The sequence below is a fragment of the Macaca thibetana genome, chromosome 16 (genome assembly GCF_024542745.1).
Source record: "Macaca thibetana thibetana isolate TM-01 chromosome 16, ASM2454274v1, whole genome shotgun sequence".
Classification (NCBI taxonomy): Eukaryota; Metazoa; Chordata; class Mammalia; order Primates; family Cercopithecidae; genus Macaca; species Macaca thibetana.
The window spans coordinates 19633608-19648720 of record NC_065593.1 but is presented as its reverse complement, the minus strand read 5'-3'; the positions used below and the strand labels follow the sequence as shown (position 1 = coordinate 19648720).

General features: G+C 49.0%; 2 protein-coding genes across 2 annotated transcripts in view; one reads left to right on the top strand and one right to left on the bottom strand.

Moving 5' to 3' along the window:
* SERPINF1 (serpin family F member 1) overlaps nucleotides 1–15113 on the top strand; it is a 173001-nt gene that overhangs the window by 57108 nt on the left and 100780 nt on the right. The gene's annotated exons all lie outside the window — the stretch shown is intronic.
* Nucleotides 1–15113, bottom strand: part of PRPF8 (pre-mRNA processing factor 8) — a 38588-nt gene that overhangs the window by 6691 nt on the left and 16784 nt on the right. Inside the window, exons 25-36 of the mRNA XM_050763503.1 lie at nucleotides 5240–5487; nucleotides 4946–5125; nucleotides 4603–4738; nucleotides 4333–4502; nucleotides 4038–4167; nucleotides 3768–3914; nucleotides 3426–3586; nucleotides 2947–3138; nucleotides 2144–2381; nucleotides 1876–2004; nucleotides 274–387; nucleotides 21–194 (exon numbers count right to left, since the gene is read on the bottom strand). Of these exons, the coding sequence (XP_050619460.1) occupies nucleotides 21–194; nucleotides 274–387; nucleotides 1876–2004; nucleotides 2144–2381; nucleotides 2947–3138; nucleotides 3426–3586; nucleotides 3768–3914; nucleotides 4038–4167; nucleotides 4333–4502; nucleotides 4603–4738; nucleotides 4946–5125; nucleotides 5240–5487 (2019 nt within the window). The remainder of the gene's footprint in view (nucleotides 1–20; nucleotides 195–273; nucleotides 388–1875; nucleotides 2005–2143; nucleotides 2382–2946; nucleotides 3139–3425; nucleotides 3587–3767; nucleotides 3915–4037; nucleotides 4168–4332; nucleotides 4503–4602; nucleotides 4739–4945; nucleotides 5126–5239; nucleotides 5488–15113) is intronic.

The window sequence follows — 15113 nt, the reverse complement described above, 5'->3', positions numbered from 1 at the left end:
TCTCTTCCCGAGGTTCATACCGTGTAAGATGAAATAGTCTTGAGCCAGTCATCGTAGAGGTTGAAGAGAACCATCTGGGGCTCAGTGGCTTTAAGGATGAGATCCCCAAACTTTTCCACCTTGAGACACGCCTGGAAAGGGAGTTGGAGCTCCGATCCTTTGATGACAATATTGGGGAAGTCCAGTAAGTGCACCTAAGACAAGATCAAGTCCAAGATGAGAAACGGCCTAAAGGTCTCAGTTTCTTTTCTTCTACCCCACCCACCCTCTTACCTCCAGTGGGTCCAGCATGCCCTTCCTGGTGACAATGATCTGCTTGGGCTGTTCCTCCACAGGCAGAGATCGGATCAGGGCGGCCACCTCCTCAGCTGTCTTCCACTTAGCCAACTTAAAAGCAAGAGAGAAGAAAATGGAAATTTAGTCTCTACCCTCCTAGATCAACTAGAACAGAATATCCTAGTTTTGAAATAATCCAACTATGTTTCTACTGAACGCTGGTGTTAAATGTTAGGCACTTAGAAGGTAGAAGAGTATCGGCCGTGTCCAATGACCAGGCTGACGGCCCCTTTCAATAAGACAATACCACACGCTGACACGAGTATGTGCTAAACCATATACTGCATTACGGAGTTCAGGAGCAAAATAAATTAAGGCTACTAGGATCAGAAAAAAGCTGCACAAAAAAACGTGTCTTAAGGAGGGACTGTGATTAACAGAGCAAAGAGGGGAGTTCATTCTAGAAAGAAAAATACGAGCAAAACACAGATGTGGAGATGAGCATCGGGGTTTGGGCTACTAAGATCCTGGACTGACTGTAAGATGAAATATGCTATAAATGTAAAGGAAGAGAAACTGGCTGGACAGATACAGCCCAGCCAGATGTTGAATGTCTAGGAAGCTAAAGAAGAGTTAATTCAGCAAGAGTTCTGAGGTAGAGAAGAGACTGAGTCAAAGTGGATGTTTCAAGAATAAGTGTTGCCTTTAGAAAAATGATTTTTTTTTTTTTTTTTTTTTTTTGAGACGGAGTCTCTCGCTTTGTCACCCGGGCTGGAGTGCAGTGGCCGGATCTCAGCTCACTGCAAGCTCCGCCTCCCGGGTTTACGCCATTCTCCTGCCTCAGCCTCCCGAGTAGCTGGGACTACAGGCGCCCGCCACCTCGCCCGGCTAGTTTTTTGTATTTTTTAGTAGAGACGGGGTTTCACCGGGTTAGCCAGGATGGTCTCGATCTCCTGACCTCGTGATCCACCCGTCTCGGACTCCCAAAGTGCTGGGATTACAGGCTTGAGCCACCGTGCCCGGCCTAGAAAAATGATTTTTGATAGCCCTGTTCAAGAAAGGTTAGAAATTCAGGAAACAAGGCCGGGCGCGGTAGCTCAAGCCTGTAATCCCAGCACTTTGGGAGGCCGAGACGGGTGGATCACGAGGTCAGGAGATCGAGACCATCCTGGCTAACACGGTGAAACCCCATCTCTACTAAAAATACAAAAAACTAGCCGGGCGAGGTGGCGGCGCCTGTCGTCCCAGCTACTCGGGAGGCTGAGGCAGGAGAATGGCGTAAACCCGGGAGGCGGAGCTTGCATTGAGCTGAGATCCGGCACTGCACTCCAGCCCGGGTGACAGAGCAAGACTCCGTCTCAAAAAAAAAAAAAAAAAAAAAAAGAAAAAGAAATTCAGGAAACAGACCAGCTGGAAGGGAACGAAGCAACTCATATACTCTTGGACCTCCCACAGAATACTTCCCAAGGAATTTAGGGGATAAGTCCAAATGAGATGTTCTCAGCCTTTCATCTAACAAACCAGTAAATACTACCCAGTCCACCCCAAGAATAAGAGGCAACATGGTTCTATGGCCTCTTCATCTTTAAACCTGCTCACCTGCCCCAAACGCTTCTGTCCCGCCCACACAGATGTGTGGATTATCTTGAGGAACAGCTGCCCTGTGCGTGGGTTGAAGATGAAGATGGCTCCGTTGATGGGCTTGGTTGTCAAATTCCCTTCAAAGGTCTAGAGAAGGACTGCATTTGTTAGCATGGCCTACACATCACCACCCTGCCTCCTTCCCAGCATATGTACACACTGAGCCCATTACCCTCCCACAGCCCTGTACAGAGTCCCGCACCCATACACTGCTGGTAACATTCACCTTGTGAATAGTCACTCTGTAGACGTTGGTGTCATCCACAAACCAGATAATCTGGTTGGAGAAGAGCTCACCATAGTTCTGAGAAGATAAATAAGGCTCAGTGGGCTCAGATGAATACAGCTGTAACCCCTTGCGGATCCGTTCACGTAACACGTACAGGGCAGGGTTTGCCTTCATGATCTTGGCCATGGCCTGCTGGATGAGAGGCTTGCTGCCTGGGAACCAGTTTCCATAGGCACTGGGAAGGTAAAAGGGTCAAGAAAAGTTAAGACCAGGCTGATAGCCCCAGAAACAAGACAAACTGCAACTCTACGGAGGAAGAAAGACTGTTGGCCAGGCTGACAACACTCTGCTCATGTGTACATACAGGCTGGAGAAGAGAATCAGTGACCCACAGGAGGAATGGGCCACTTCCTCTCACTCAGGTGAAGTAAAAAAGTATGACTACATTAAAGTATGGGGCTAATGGAAAATACATGGATTGTGTGTGTGTGTGTGTGACAAGAGTCTCGCACAGGCTGGAGTGCAGTGGCACAATCTCGGCTCACTGCAACCTCCGCTTCCTGGGTTCAAGCAATTCTCCCAACTCAGCCTTCCGAGAAGCTGGGACTACAGGTGCGGACCACCACGTCCAGCTAATTTTTTGTATTTTAGTAGAGATGGGATTTCACCATGTTGCCCAGACTGGTCTCAAACTCCCAAGCTCAGGCAATCTGCCCACCTCGGCCTCCCAAAATGCTGGGATCACAGGTATGAGCCACTGCGCCTGGCCTGAAAATACATGGTTCTGAGCCTCAACTCACCTGTGCAAGTTATAGGCCAGGTCGATGGCAATGAGTACACCTGTGGGCGAAGGGTAGATACTCATGTTGTCCGTGGTGTAGTCCAGGAACTTGGCCCGGGCGTAGCGCTCAATGTCGTGGGAATCATAGTCCCCCCAGCGCAACTGGATGTCAATCCAGTATTTCTGGGTGGTGGTGCTGTCCATCACATCCCTGAAGATGAAGAGGGTTCAAGCTTCTAGGAACCCATGGGCATAACCAATGCCCCCAGAACCACTTAAATCCCAACACCATCCCACCCACTCCACCAACTTGTTCCAGATCAGCAAGACCCCAGAGAATCAGCAGCTCTGACTTAAGGGTGTGGATAGGCTCCAGGGGTAGCACTGGCTCCAAGTTTGAAACAAAGGCAGACAGGGACAACTCCTAAAGTTGCAGTGCTAGAAGAACAGGAAAACTAAAGTTCCTGGCTGCCCAGGGCTGGGTCCTGAGGCACTTACTTGGAGTCAGCCAGCAATGAGGGCCGGGAGACGTTCCACTTATAGGAGGCAAAGAGCAGGATATCTGCACAGGAAGAGTTCATCTTATACGACTTTCGGGGATGGATTGTCTCCTTTTGTACTGTCTCAATTTCCAGTGCATCGAGTTCCTGGTCAAACACCTGAAGGAAAAGATGGAGACATTAAGACTTGTTAAGGAAGCCCAATTAAAATCAGAGTTTGTAGAATACGATAATGAGGCAATAGGAGTCTCATCCTCAGAGCTTCCAGGGTGGATTTCCCATATGCAAAAGGACAAGCTGAGCCGACTCTCTAGCACCCTCTCCCTCGATTCCAGCCCACCTGACACAAGTCCATAACGATGCTCTCATGGATCTTCTGCCACAAGTGAGCTCGGAAGATCTGGATGAGAGAGATCTTCAGCGTGGGGATCTTGCCGTGCATGAAGATACCCGTCAGGTCTAGCTGCACCTGAAAGCCTACGTATACCTGCCAGGAAAACGACAATGGGACATTAGAGATCGAGAGACTCGGGTGCTCATGACATAACCAAGGCAAGAAGAAACAACTATTTTTAGCTTCCTATCTCCAGTGTCTATCAATCACACTCACATTGGCTCGATTGATGGTTGGGGACCACCAGAGGGTGAATCTACGATTGGGAATCTGGTTCAATCCTGATCGCTGAGCATTAGTTAGCTTCTTCCACTTCATAGACTCCTCAAAGCCACTGGCCTTCTCCCTGAGGAGCAAGAGATACAGGTGAGGTGATATCCTGCCATCTCCCAGCACACTGCTGACCTCCTGGAGGTGGCTGTCTGGGGAACACCACAGGAAATCACAGAGGTACATAAGAGATGAGCTCAAAGGGTTGTGACAGGTCCTTCTAAGAGAGGAGAATCCTCACCAGAAAAGCCCCTCCCAGGTAGGGAAGTAAGTGCCCTTAAAGAGTGTGTGTTCCAGAATGCCTTCCACACCGCCCAGGGCCTGGATCATGTCTGTACGGTAGTTGTTCAGGTTCCAGAGCTTCCCATCATGCCGCTGGTGTGTCCACCAGAATGGATTCTGCTTCAAAACCTAGATAGGAAGGCAGGCACGGTCAAGCTTCTGGGTGCCCCAGTTTCTGGGATAGTCATGGGTTTTCCTGATTCAGGGAAAATCTCCTCCCTCCACATACCTGATACTGCTTAAAGTCAGTTCTGACACGCCAGCCCTTATCATAAGCCAGTGTGTGCCGGTCCTTCTGGAAGAGGGTATTGATTCGTGGAATGCCACGATCCCATGAATCTTCTAGGTCTTCCAAAGTCAGGCGTCTTCCAAAAAAAGAAAGATTCAAGTCAAAACGCAATCTCACATGAGGAGCTCAGCACTCCTTCCTGGCCAAAAATAATTAGGGTCAGTAGAACCAGCCTTCTCACCTCCATAAAACCATGGCATGCTCTGACCCTGAACTCCACACACAGTCCAAAGGCCACCACCTGCCCCTGCCCCAGGGTTGGCATGCCCTCCTAGATGCCCACCTGTTCTGAGCAATGGCCTCTTGCCTCTTGAGTGCGTATTCAGCCCAGACCCGCTGAGAATCAATGAACTCGCTCTCCCACGGCTGTATGTAGCGGTACAAGTTGGGAATCAGCTGGTCTTCTTCATGGCTCATTCCTGAACGAAAGTGTGTGATACCTACATCTGTCTGCTTGGACCACCTGTTTGGGGTACAACCAAGATTAAAGAAAAAATAAAGCCTAAAACTAAAGAAACACCCACTTCCCTCAGGGCCTAAGCAACAGGCTTTAGAAATATGTTTAACCGGGCTGTACCTGAGGTCGGACTGGGGGATAAGCACATGGCCCATTGAGAGCATGCCAAGTCCACCCAGCTCCTTAGGGGTGTAGAACACAACTGGGGGGAACCGACTTGGCATCTTGGAGTTGAGTCCGATCTTGATGCGTGTCTGGATCTTGTTCTCACACTTTACCAGTAAGTCCAAGAGCTCCTGGGTGTTCACCACAGCCTCCCGAAAGTATGTCATAAGGCCAATCAGAGCTGTATTCCACTTATTCACAATCTAAAGACAGTAGGAAAAAAAGTCAATTACAAATGAGCCAGGGCGGGGAGGGGGGAGACTACTTACTTGATCCAGTTATTTTATCTCTACTACTCAAGAAAGATTTGAGTTCAACATCATTAGTCACTAGGGAAATAGAAAGCAAAATCACAATGAGGCTGGGCGCAGTGGCTCACGCCTATAATCCCAGCACTTTGGGAGGCCAAGGTGGGAGGACTGCTTGAGCCCAGGAGTTGGGAGACCAGCCTGGCCAACATGGCAAAACCCCGTCTCTACTAAAAATACAAAAATTAGCCAGGTGTGGTGGCAGGTGCCTGTAATCCCAGCTACTCAGGAGGCTGAGGCAGGAGAATCATTTGAACCCAGGAGGCAGAGGTTGCAGTGAGCTGAGATCGCACCACTGCACTCCAGCCTGGGAGACAGAGCGAGACTCTGTCTCAAAAAAAAAAGAAAAGAAAAAGCACACCAGATGGAGCTATACAAAGTAGTGAGGAACACCAGAAATAGAAATAGTATGTGGGTAAAATGCAAAAAATATTTTTTCTCATTTTGCAATTTCTATAAAAGATAAAGGCTGTTCAAAGCAAAAAGAGTAACAAAGTATTATAGCACTTATAATACATGTACAACTAAAATGTTATGACAAAAATACTACTAAGAGTGGGAGTGGAAGTTAAAGTATATTATTCTAAGGTTCTTGTACTATATGTTAACCGATCCGTAGTAGACTAATGGTCACAGTAGATCATGATAAGTGAAGGATGTATACTGTAAATCTTAGAGCAAATAAGAAGAAAAAAACCATGTAGCCAAATAAGTGAAGAGTGGAGATAAAGTCATAAAATAACTAAATTCAGAAGAAGGCATGACAAGAGAAAAACAGAAAAAATAAATTAAAAAAAAATAAGATGATAGATTTAAACTGACCTAATTGCCACATTGATGGTTACATTAACCTTAATTGAGGTATTCAAACCATTTGTAAAGCAAACATTGTCAAACTGGATTTAAATAAAAACGCCGGGCTCGGTGGTTCACACCTGTAATCCCAGCACTTTGGGAGACCAAGGCGGGCCTCGGGGTCAGGAGTTCGAAACCAGCCTGGCCAGCATGGTGAAACCCAGTCTCTACTAAAAATACGAAAATTAGCTGGGCATGGTGGCATGCGCCTGTAGACTCAGTTACTTGGGAGGCTGAGGTAGGAGAATCACCTGAACTTGGGAGGCAGAGGTTGCAGTGAGCCAAGATCACGCCACTACACTCCAGCCTGGGCAACAAAGGGAGAGACTCCATCTCAAAAACAACAACAAAAAAAAGATCCAACTATATGCTATTGATAGGAAATAAACTTTAATTACAAAGACACAGATTAACAGTAAAAAGATGGAAAAATACACCCATGTAAACACAAAACAAAGCTGGAGTGGCACTACTGATGTTAAAACAAAGACTTCAGACCATGGAATACTATCAGGAATACAGAGGGATATTTGATACGATAAAGGAGTCAACTCGTTCAGAAGACCTAATAATCCTAAATACATTATATAACTAATAACAGAATCTAAAAAATGATGGACCTGAAAGAAAATAAACTCACAGCTGTAACTGGAGTTTTCTCTCTGTTTTTGGAGACAGGGTCTTGCTCTGTTGCCCAGGCTGGAGTGCAATGGCACCATCTCCACTCATTGCAGCCTCCACCTCCCAGGCTCAAGAGACTCTCCCACCTCAGCCTCCCAAGTAGCTGGGACTACAGGCATGTACCACCACACCAGCTAATTTCTGTATTTTTTTGTAGAGATGGGGTTTCACTATGTTGCCCAGGCTGGTCTTGATCGAACTCCTGTGCTCAAGCCATCCACCAGCCTCAGCCTCCCAAAGTGCTGAGATTACTAGAGATTTCTAATACTCCTCAGTAACCGATAGAAGTATACAAAAACTATCACTAAGAATATAGAAGACTTGAGCAATGTAACCAATTGACTGAACCTAACATTTGTACAATACTCAACCTAACAATAGCAGAATACAGATTAACAGATCTTTTCCAGCACACATGGGACAGGCACCACGATAGACTGTATGCTAGGACATCAAAAAGTCAGCCTCGGCCGGGCGCGGTGGCTCAAGCCTGTAATCCCAGCACTTTGGGAGGCCGAGACGGGCGGATCACGAGGTCAGGAGATCGAGACCATCCTAGCTAACACGGTGAAACCCCGTCTCTACTAAAAATACAAGAAAATTAGCCGGGCAAGGTGGCGGGCGCCTGTAGTCCCAGCTACTCGGGAGGCTGAGGCAGGAGAATGGCGTGAACCCGGGAGGCGGAGCTTGCAGTGAGCCGAGATCACGCCACTGCACTCCAGCCTGGGGCACAGAGCAAGACTCCGTCTCAAAAAAAAAAAAAAAAAAAAAAAAAAAAAAAAGTCAGCCTCTGCCAGGCATGGTGGTTCACGCTTGTAATCCCAGCATCCCAGCACTTTGGGAGGCCGAGGCGGGAGGATCACAAGGTCAGGAGATCGAGACCATCCTGGCTAACACAGTGAAACCCCATCCAAAAAAAAAAAAAAAAAAAAAAAAGCCAGGCGTGGTGGTGGCGCCTGTAGTCCCAGCTACTTGGGAGGCTGAGGCAGGACAATGGCCTGAACCCGGGAGGCAGAGCTTGCAGTGAGCCGAGATCACGCCATTGCACTCCAGCCTGCGCGACAGAGCAAGACTCCATCTCAAAAAAAAAAAAAAAAAAAAAAAGTCAGCCTCAGCCAGATGCAGTAGCTCATGCCCATAATCCTAACTCTTTGGAAAGCTAAGGCGGGAGGATCGCTTGAGCCCAGGAGTTTGAGACCAGCCTAGGCAAGAATGAGACCCCACCTCTAAATTAATTAATTATTTTTTAAAAAAATTTTGGGCCGGGCGCGGTGGCTCAAGCCTGTAATCCTAGCACTTTGGGAGGCCTAGACGGGCGGATCACGAGGTCAGGAGATAGAGACCATCCTGGCTAACACGGTGAAACCCCGTCTCTACTAAAAAAATAAAAATTAAAAAAAAAAAAAAAAAAAAAATTTTGATACATTTTTAAAAACTAACATCATATAGAACATGTTTCCTAATCATCATGGAATCAAAGTAGAAACTAATAAGGGAAACCTCCAAATATGTAAACAGCATAATTCAAAACAACCTCAGGTGAAATATGAACTGATAAGGGAAATTAGAATATACTTTTCACGGGCTGGGCATGGTGGCTCATGCCTGCAATCCCAGCACTTTGGGAGGCTGAGGTGGGTGGATCATGAGGTCAGGGGTTCGAGACCAGCCTGTCCAACATGGTGAAACCCTGTCTCTACTAAAAATACAAAAATTAGCTGGGCGCGGTGGTGGGTGCCTGTAATCCCAGCTACTCAGGAGGCTGAGGCAGGAAAATTGCTTGAACCCGGGAGGCGGAGGTTACCGTGAGCCAAGATCATGCCACTGCACTCCAGCCTGGGCGACAGAGCGACACTGACACTGTCTCAAACCAAAAAAAAAAAAAAAAAAAAAAAAAAAACCAAAAAAAAAAAAAAAAAAAAAAACATATATATATATATACACATACTTTTAACTAAATAAAAATGAAAACACAACATATTAAAATGAGAGGAATGGGGCCAGGCACGGTGGCTCACATCTGTAATCCCAGCACTTTGGGAAGCCAAGGCAGGTGAATCACGAGGTCAGGAGTTCAAGACCAGCCTGGCCAGCATGGTGAAACTCCATCTCTACTAAAAATACAAAAAAAAAAAAAAATGAGCTGGGCGTGGTGGCACACACCTGTAATCCCAGCTACTCGGGAGGCTGAGGCAGGAGAATTGCTTGAACCGAGTAGGCGGAGGTTGCAGTGAGCCGAGATCGCGTCACTGCACTCCAGCCTGCGTGACAATGTGAGACTCTGTCTCAAAAAAAAAAAAAGTGAGGAATGAAGCTAAAGCAATGCTGAGAGAAAATTTACAGAGTGAGTAATTCTATTAGAAAAAGAGAAAGGTCAGCCGGGTACGGTGGCTCAGGCCTGTAATCCCAGCACTTTGGGAGGCCAAGGCGGGTGGATCACGAGGTCAGGAGTTCAAGACCAGCCTGAGCAAGATGGTGAAACCCCGTCTCTACTAAAAATACAAAAAAAATTAGCTGGCGCAGTGGCAGGCGCCTATAATCCCAGCTATTCAGGAGGCTGAGGCAGGAGAATCACTTGAACTCCTAGGGTGGAGGTTGCCGTGAGCCAAGATTGCACCACTGCACTCCAGCCTGGGTGAGAGAGTGAGACTCCGCCTCAAAAAAAAAAAAAAAAAACAAGAAAAAAAAAGAAAGAGAGAAAGGTCCAGGCCGGGCGTGGTGGCTAAAACCTGTAATCCCAACACTATGGGAGGCCAAGGTGGGCAGATCACGAGGTCAGGAGATTGAGACCATCCTGGCTAACACATTGAAACCCTGTCTCTACTAAAAATAAAAAAAATTTAAAAAAATAGCCGGACATGGTGGCGGGCGCCTGCAGTCCCAGCTACTTGGGAGGCTGAGGCAGAAGAATTGCGTGAACCCGGGAGGCAGAGCTGGCAGTGAGCCAAGATCGTGCCACTGCACTCCAGCCTGAATAACAGGGCGAGACTCCATCTCCAATAAAAAAGAGAGAAAGGTCCAAAATTGATAATCTAATCTTTTATCTTAACAAACTAGCAAAGGGATGGCTATGATAAGAGAAGAAATCAATGCAACAAGGCCAGGCGCAGTGGCTCACACCTATAATCCCAGCACTTTGAGGGCCCAGGGGGGTGGATTACCTGAGCTCTGGAATTCAAGACCAGCCTGGGCAACATGGCGAAACTGTCTCTATCCAAAATACAAAGAAAAATCACCCAGGCATGGCGGCATGTGACTGTGGTCCCAGCTACTTGGGAGGCTAAGGTGGGAGGGTCTCCTGAGCCTGGGAGGCAGAGATTACAGTGAGCTGAGACTGTGACACTGCACAACCTGGGTCACAGAGAACCCATCTCAAAAAAAAAAAAAAAAAAAAAAAAGCAACAAAAAAGAGAAAAATGAAACCAAAGCTGTTTATTTGAAAAGCTCAATAAAACAAGACAGCAAACCACAAAATATCAAATGATATAGTCAAGACTTTAAGGCAAAAAATGTCTTCTGAATAATTATTGAGGTGAAAGTACGTTGGCTGGAGTTACCATAGTAATATGCTTTGAGCAAATAGTATTCAGACAAGCAAGGAGAAAGGACTGCAGGTGAGATAACAGCTTAAACCCTAATACGAAAGCGAGACTGAGCATCTCACATGTCCACAGGATGAGACAACCGGGCAGATCTACAGAAAGGAGGGGGCTGGGCGCGGTGGCTCACGCTTGTAATCCCAGCACTTTGGGAGGCCGAGACGGGCGGATCATAAGGTGAGGAGTTCAACACCAGCCTGACCAACATGGTGAAACCCCATCTCTACTAAAAACACAAAAATTAGCCAGCCATGGTGGCAGGCACCTGTAATCTCAGCTACTCAGGAGGCTGAGGCAGGATTTTTACTTAAACCCGGGAGGCGGAGGTTGCAGTGAGCAGAAATTATGCCACTACACTCCAGCCTGGGCGACAGAGCAAGACTCCATCTCAAAGAAAAAGGAGGGCCAGGGCCAGGATGGGCTAGATATTGGAGTAAAGGCAAGTGGACAATTCCCATTAGGTTTAGTAAATTCCCTGACTGCACTTGGAATTGCTATGTGTGTAACGGAACACAGTACTTCTGTTGTAGTTAACAGTGCTCTATCCCAGAACGGAAGGAAGCATAAATTCCTGAGAAGTCCAGTGTTCCTTTACTAAATAGCAGAAATTCCTGGGGGATAAGAGGTAGGAAGGAAAATAATATTTACTCAGGTCTACATGTACTAGGTACCATGGTAAGAAATTTATATACATTATTATTATTATTTTTTTTTTTTTTTTTTTTTTTTGAGACGGAGTCTCGCTCTGTCGCCCAGGCTGGAGTGCAGTGGCCAGATCTCAGCTCACTGCAAGCTCCGCCTCCCGGGTTCCCGCCATTCTCCTGCCTCAGCCTCCCAAGTAGCTGGGACCACAGGCGCCGCCACCTCGCCCGGCTAATTTTTTGTGTTTTTAGTAGAGACGGGGTTTCGCCGTGTTAGCCAGGATGGTCTCGATCTCCTGACCTTGTGATCCGCCCGTCTCGGCCTCCCAGAAATTTATATACATTATACCTCTTAAGTCTTCATTAAAAAAACAAGTTATAGAACTTGCCCATGACATAGCCTTTTTTTTTTTTTTTTTTTTTTTAGATGGAGTCTCGCTCTGTCACCCAGGCTGGAGTGCAGTGGCCGGATCTCAGCTCACTGCAAGCTCCGCCTCCCAGGTTTATGCCATTCTCCTGCCTCAGCCTCCCGAGTAGCTGGGACTACAGGCGCCTGCCAGCTTGCCCGGCTAGTTTTTTTGTGTTTTTTAGTAGAGACGGCGTTTCACCGTGTTAGCCGGGATGGTCTCGATCTCCTGACCTCGTGATCTGCCCGTCTCGGCCTCCCAAAGTGCTGGGATTACAGGCTTGAGCCACCGCGCCCAGCCTCTTTTTTTTTTTGAGATGGAGTCTCACTTTGTCACCCAGGCTGGAGTGCAGTGGCACGATCTCAGCTCACTACAACCTCCACCTCCGGGGTTCTAGTTATTCTCCTGCCTCAGCCTCCCGAGTAGCTGGGATCACAGGCACACGCCACCACGCCCAGCTAATTTTTGTATTTTTAGTAGAGATGGGGTTTCACCATATTGGTCAGGCTCGTCTTGAATTCCTGACCTCGTGATCCGCCTGCCTCGGCCTCCCAAAGTACTGGGATTGTAGGCGTGAGCCACCGTGCATAGCCAATATAGCTTTTTAAACATATTTTTAAAATCTATCTTAATTTATATTATTTATTTATTTATTTATTTTTTGAGAGACAATCTCTCTCTGTTGCCCAGGCGGGAGTGCAGTGGCATGTTCTCGGCTCACTGCAATCTCTGTCTCCCAGGTTCAAGCAATTCTTCTGCCTCAGCCTCTCAAGTGGCTGGACTACAGGTGCACACCACTACACCATGCTAATTTTTGTATTTTTAGTAGAGACGGACTTTCACCATATTGGCCAGGCTGGTCTCGAACTCCTGACCTCGTGATCCACCCACCTTGGCCTCCCAAAGTGCTGGGATTACAGACGGGAGCCACCGCGCCCAGCCTATTTATTTATTTTTAAATATAAATAGGATCTTGCTATGTTGCCTAAGCTGGTCTCGAATTCCTGAGCTCAAGCAGTCCTCCCACCTCGGCCTCCAAAAGTGCTGGGATTGCAGGCATAAGCCACCGTGCCCAGCTTTATCAAGCAATTTATCAAGTAGTATGGTTCACTAAATACCCTATTTCATTTAATTCTCACAAAAGCCGTCTGAGCTAGGTCTTATCAGTATCCCTATTTTACAGATGAGGGAATTGAGGCCCAACATGGGCAATTGTCCCAAGATCCCAACTAGTAACATGACAAAGGTATGATGTGAACCCACCTGACTCCAGAGCCTGTGCTAGAGCCAACCGCTTCCTCAGCCTCTCACCCTCCTCCACTCCTCACCCTCCTCCACTCCTCACCCTCCTCCACTCCTCACCCTCTCACCCTCCTCCACTCCTCACCCTCTCACCCTCCTCCACTCCTCACCCTCTCACCCTCCTCCACTCCTCACCCTCTCACCCTCCTCCACTCCTCACCCTCTCACCCTCCTCCACTCCACACCCTCCTCACTCCTCCACCCTCCTCCACTCCTCACCCTCTCACCCTCCTCCACTCCTCACCCTCCACTCCCCTCCACCACTCCTCACCCTCCCCCTCCTCCACTCCTCACCCTCTCTCCCCTCCTCCACTCCTCACCCTCTCTCACCCTCCTCCACTCCTCACCCTCTCACCCCTCCTCCACTCCTCCACTCCTCACACCCTCCTCCACTCCTCACTCCTCACCCTCCTCACCCTCACCCTCTCCTCCTCACTCCTCACCCTCTCACCCTCCCCTCCCACTCCTCACCCTCTCACCCTCCTCCACTCCTCACCCTCTCACCCCTCCTCCACTCCTCACCCTCCTCCACTCCTCACCCTCTCACCCTCCTCCACTCCTCACCCTCTCACCCTCCTCCACTCCTCACCCTCTCACCCTCCTCCTCACTCCTCACCCTCTCACCCTCCTCCACTCCTCACCCTCACTCCTCACCCTCCACCCTCCTCACCCTCCTCCACTCCTCACCCTCTCACCCTCCTCCACTCCTCACCCTCTCACCCTCCTCCACTCCTCACCCTCTCACCCTCCTCCACTCCTCACCCTCTCACCCTCCTCCACTCCTCACCCTCTCACCCTCCTCCACTCCTCACCCTCCTCCACTCCTCACCCTCTCACCCTCCTCCACTCCTCACCCTCTCACCCTCCTCCACTCCCTCACCCTCACCCTCTCACCCTCCTCCACTCCTCACCCTCTCACCCTCCTCCACTCCTCACCCTCTCACCCTCCTCCACCCTCACCCTCTCACCCTCCTCCACTCCTCACCCTCTCACCCTCCTCCACTCCTCCTCCCCTCCTCCACTCCTCACCCTCTCACCCTCCTCCACTCCTCACCCTCTCACCCTCCTCCACTCCTCACCCTCTCACCCTCCTCCACCCTCCTCCCCCTCTCACCCTCCTCCACTCTCACCCTCTCACCCTCCTCCACTCCTCACCCTCTCACCCTCCTCCACTCCTCACCCTCTCACCCTCCTCCACTCCTCACCCTCTCACCCTCCTCCACTCCTCACCCTCTCAACCTCCTCCACTCCTCACCCTCTCACCCCCCTCCACTCCTCACCCTCTCACCCTCCTCCACTCCTCAGCCTCTCAGCACTCCTCCACTCCTCACCCTCTCACCCCCCTCCACTCCTCACCCTCTCACCCCCCTCCACTCCTCACCCTCTCACCCTCCTCCACTCCTCACCCTCTCACCCTCCTCCACTCCTCACCCTCTCACCCTCCTCCACTCCTCAGCCTCTCAGCACTCCTCCACTCCTCAGCCTCTAACTTCTTATATAGTTCCCTGATCCCTACAATTCTTTCCAGGCCAATGGCCTTTTCTGCTCTCTCTTCTCTCCCCTATTCCAGGATCCCAGTGGGGTCCAGCACTCTTTTTTTTTTTTTTTTGAGACGGAGTCTTGCTCTGTCGCCCAGGCTGGAGTGCAGTGGCGTGATCTCAGTTCACTGCAAGCTCCGCTTCCCGGGATCACGCCATTCTCCTGCCTCAGCCTCCCAGGTGCCCGCCACCACACCCGGGTAATTTTTTGTATTTTTAGTAGAGACAGAGTGTCACCACGTTAGCCAGGATGGTCTCGATCTCCTGACCTTGTGATCCACCCGCCTCGGCCTCCCAAAGTGCTGGGATTCCAGGCGTGAGCCACCACGCCCAGCTGGGTCCTGCACTCTTGATTCCCTTGCACCCAATCCCTTACCACTCCACAACTGTCTTCTAACAAAACTCTATTCCTTAATCACCAGTATAATCTATCCACCTTCTCCATCCCTGTCACTGCGTAACTAAGTGATTCTGGGAAAAACAAATGCTTACTTAGAG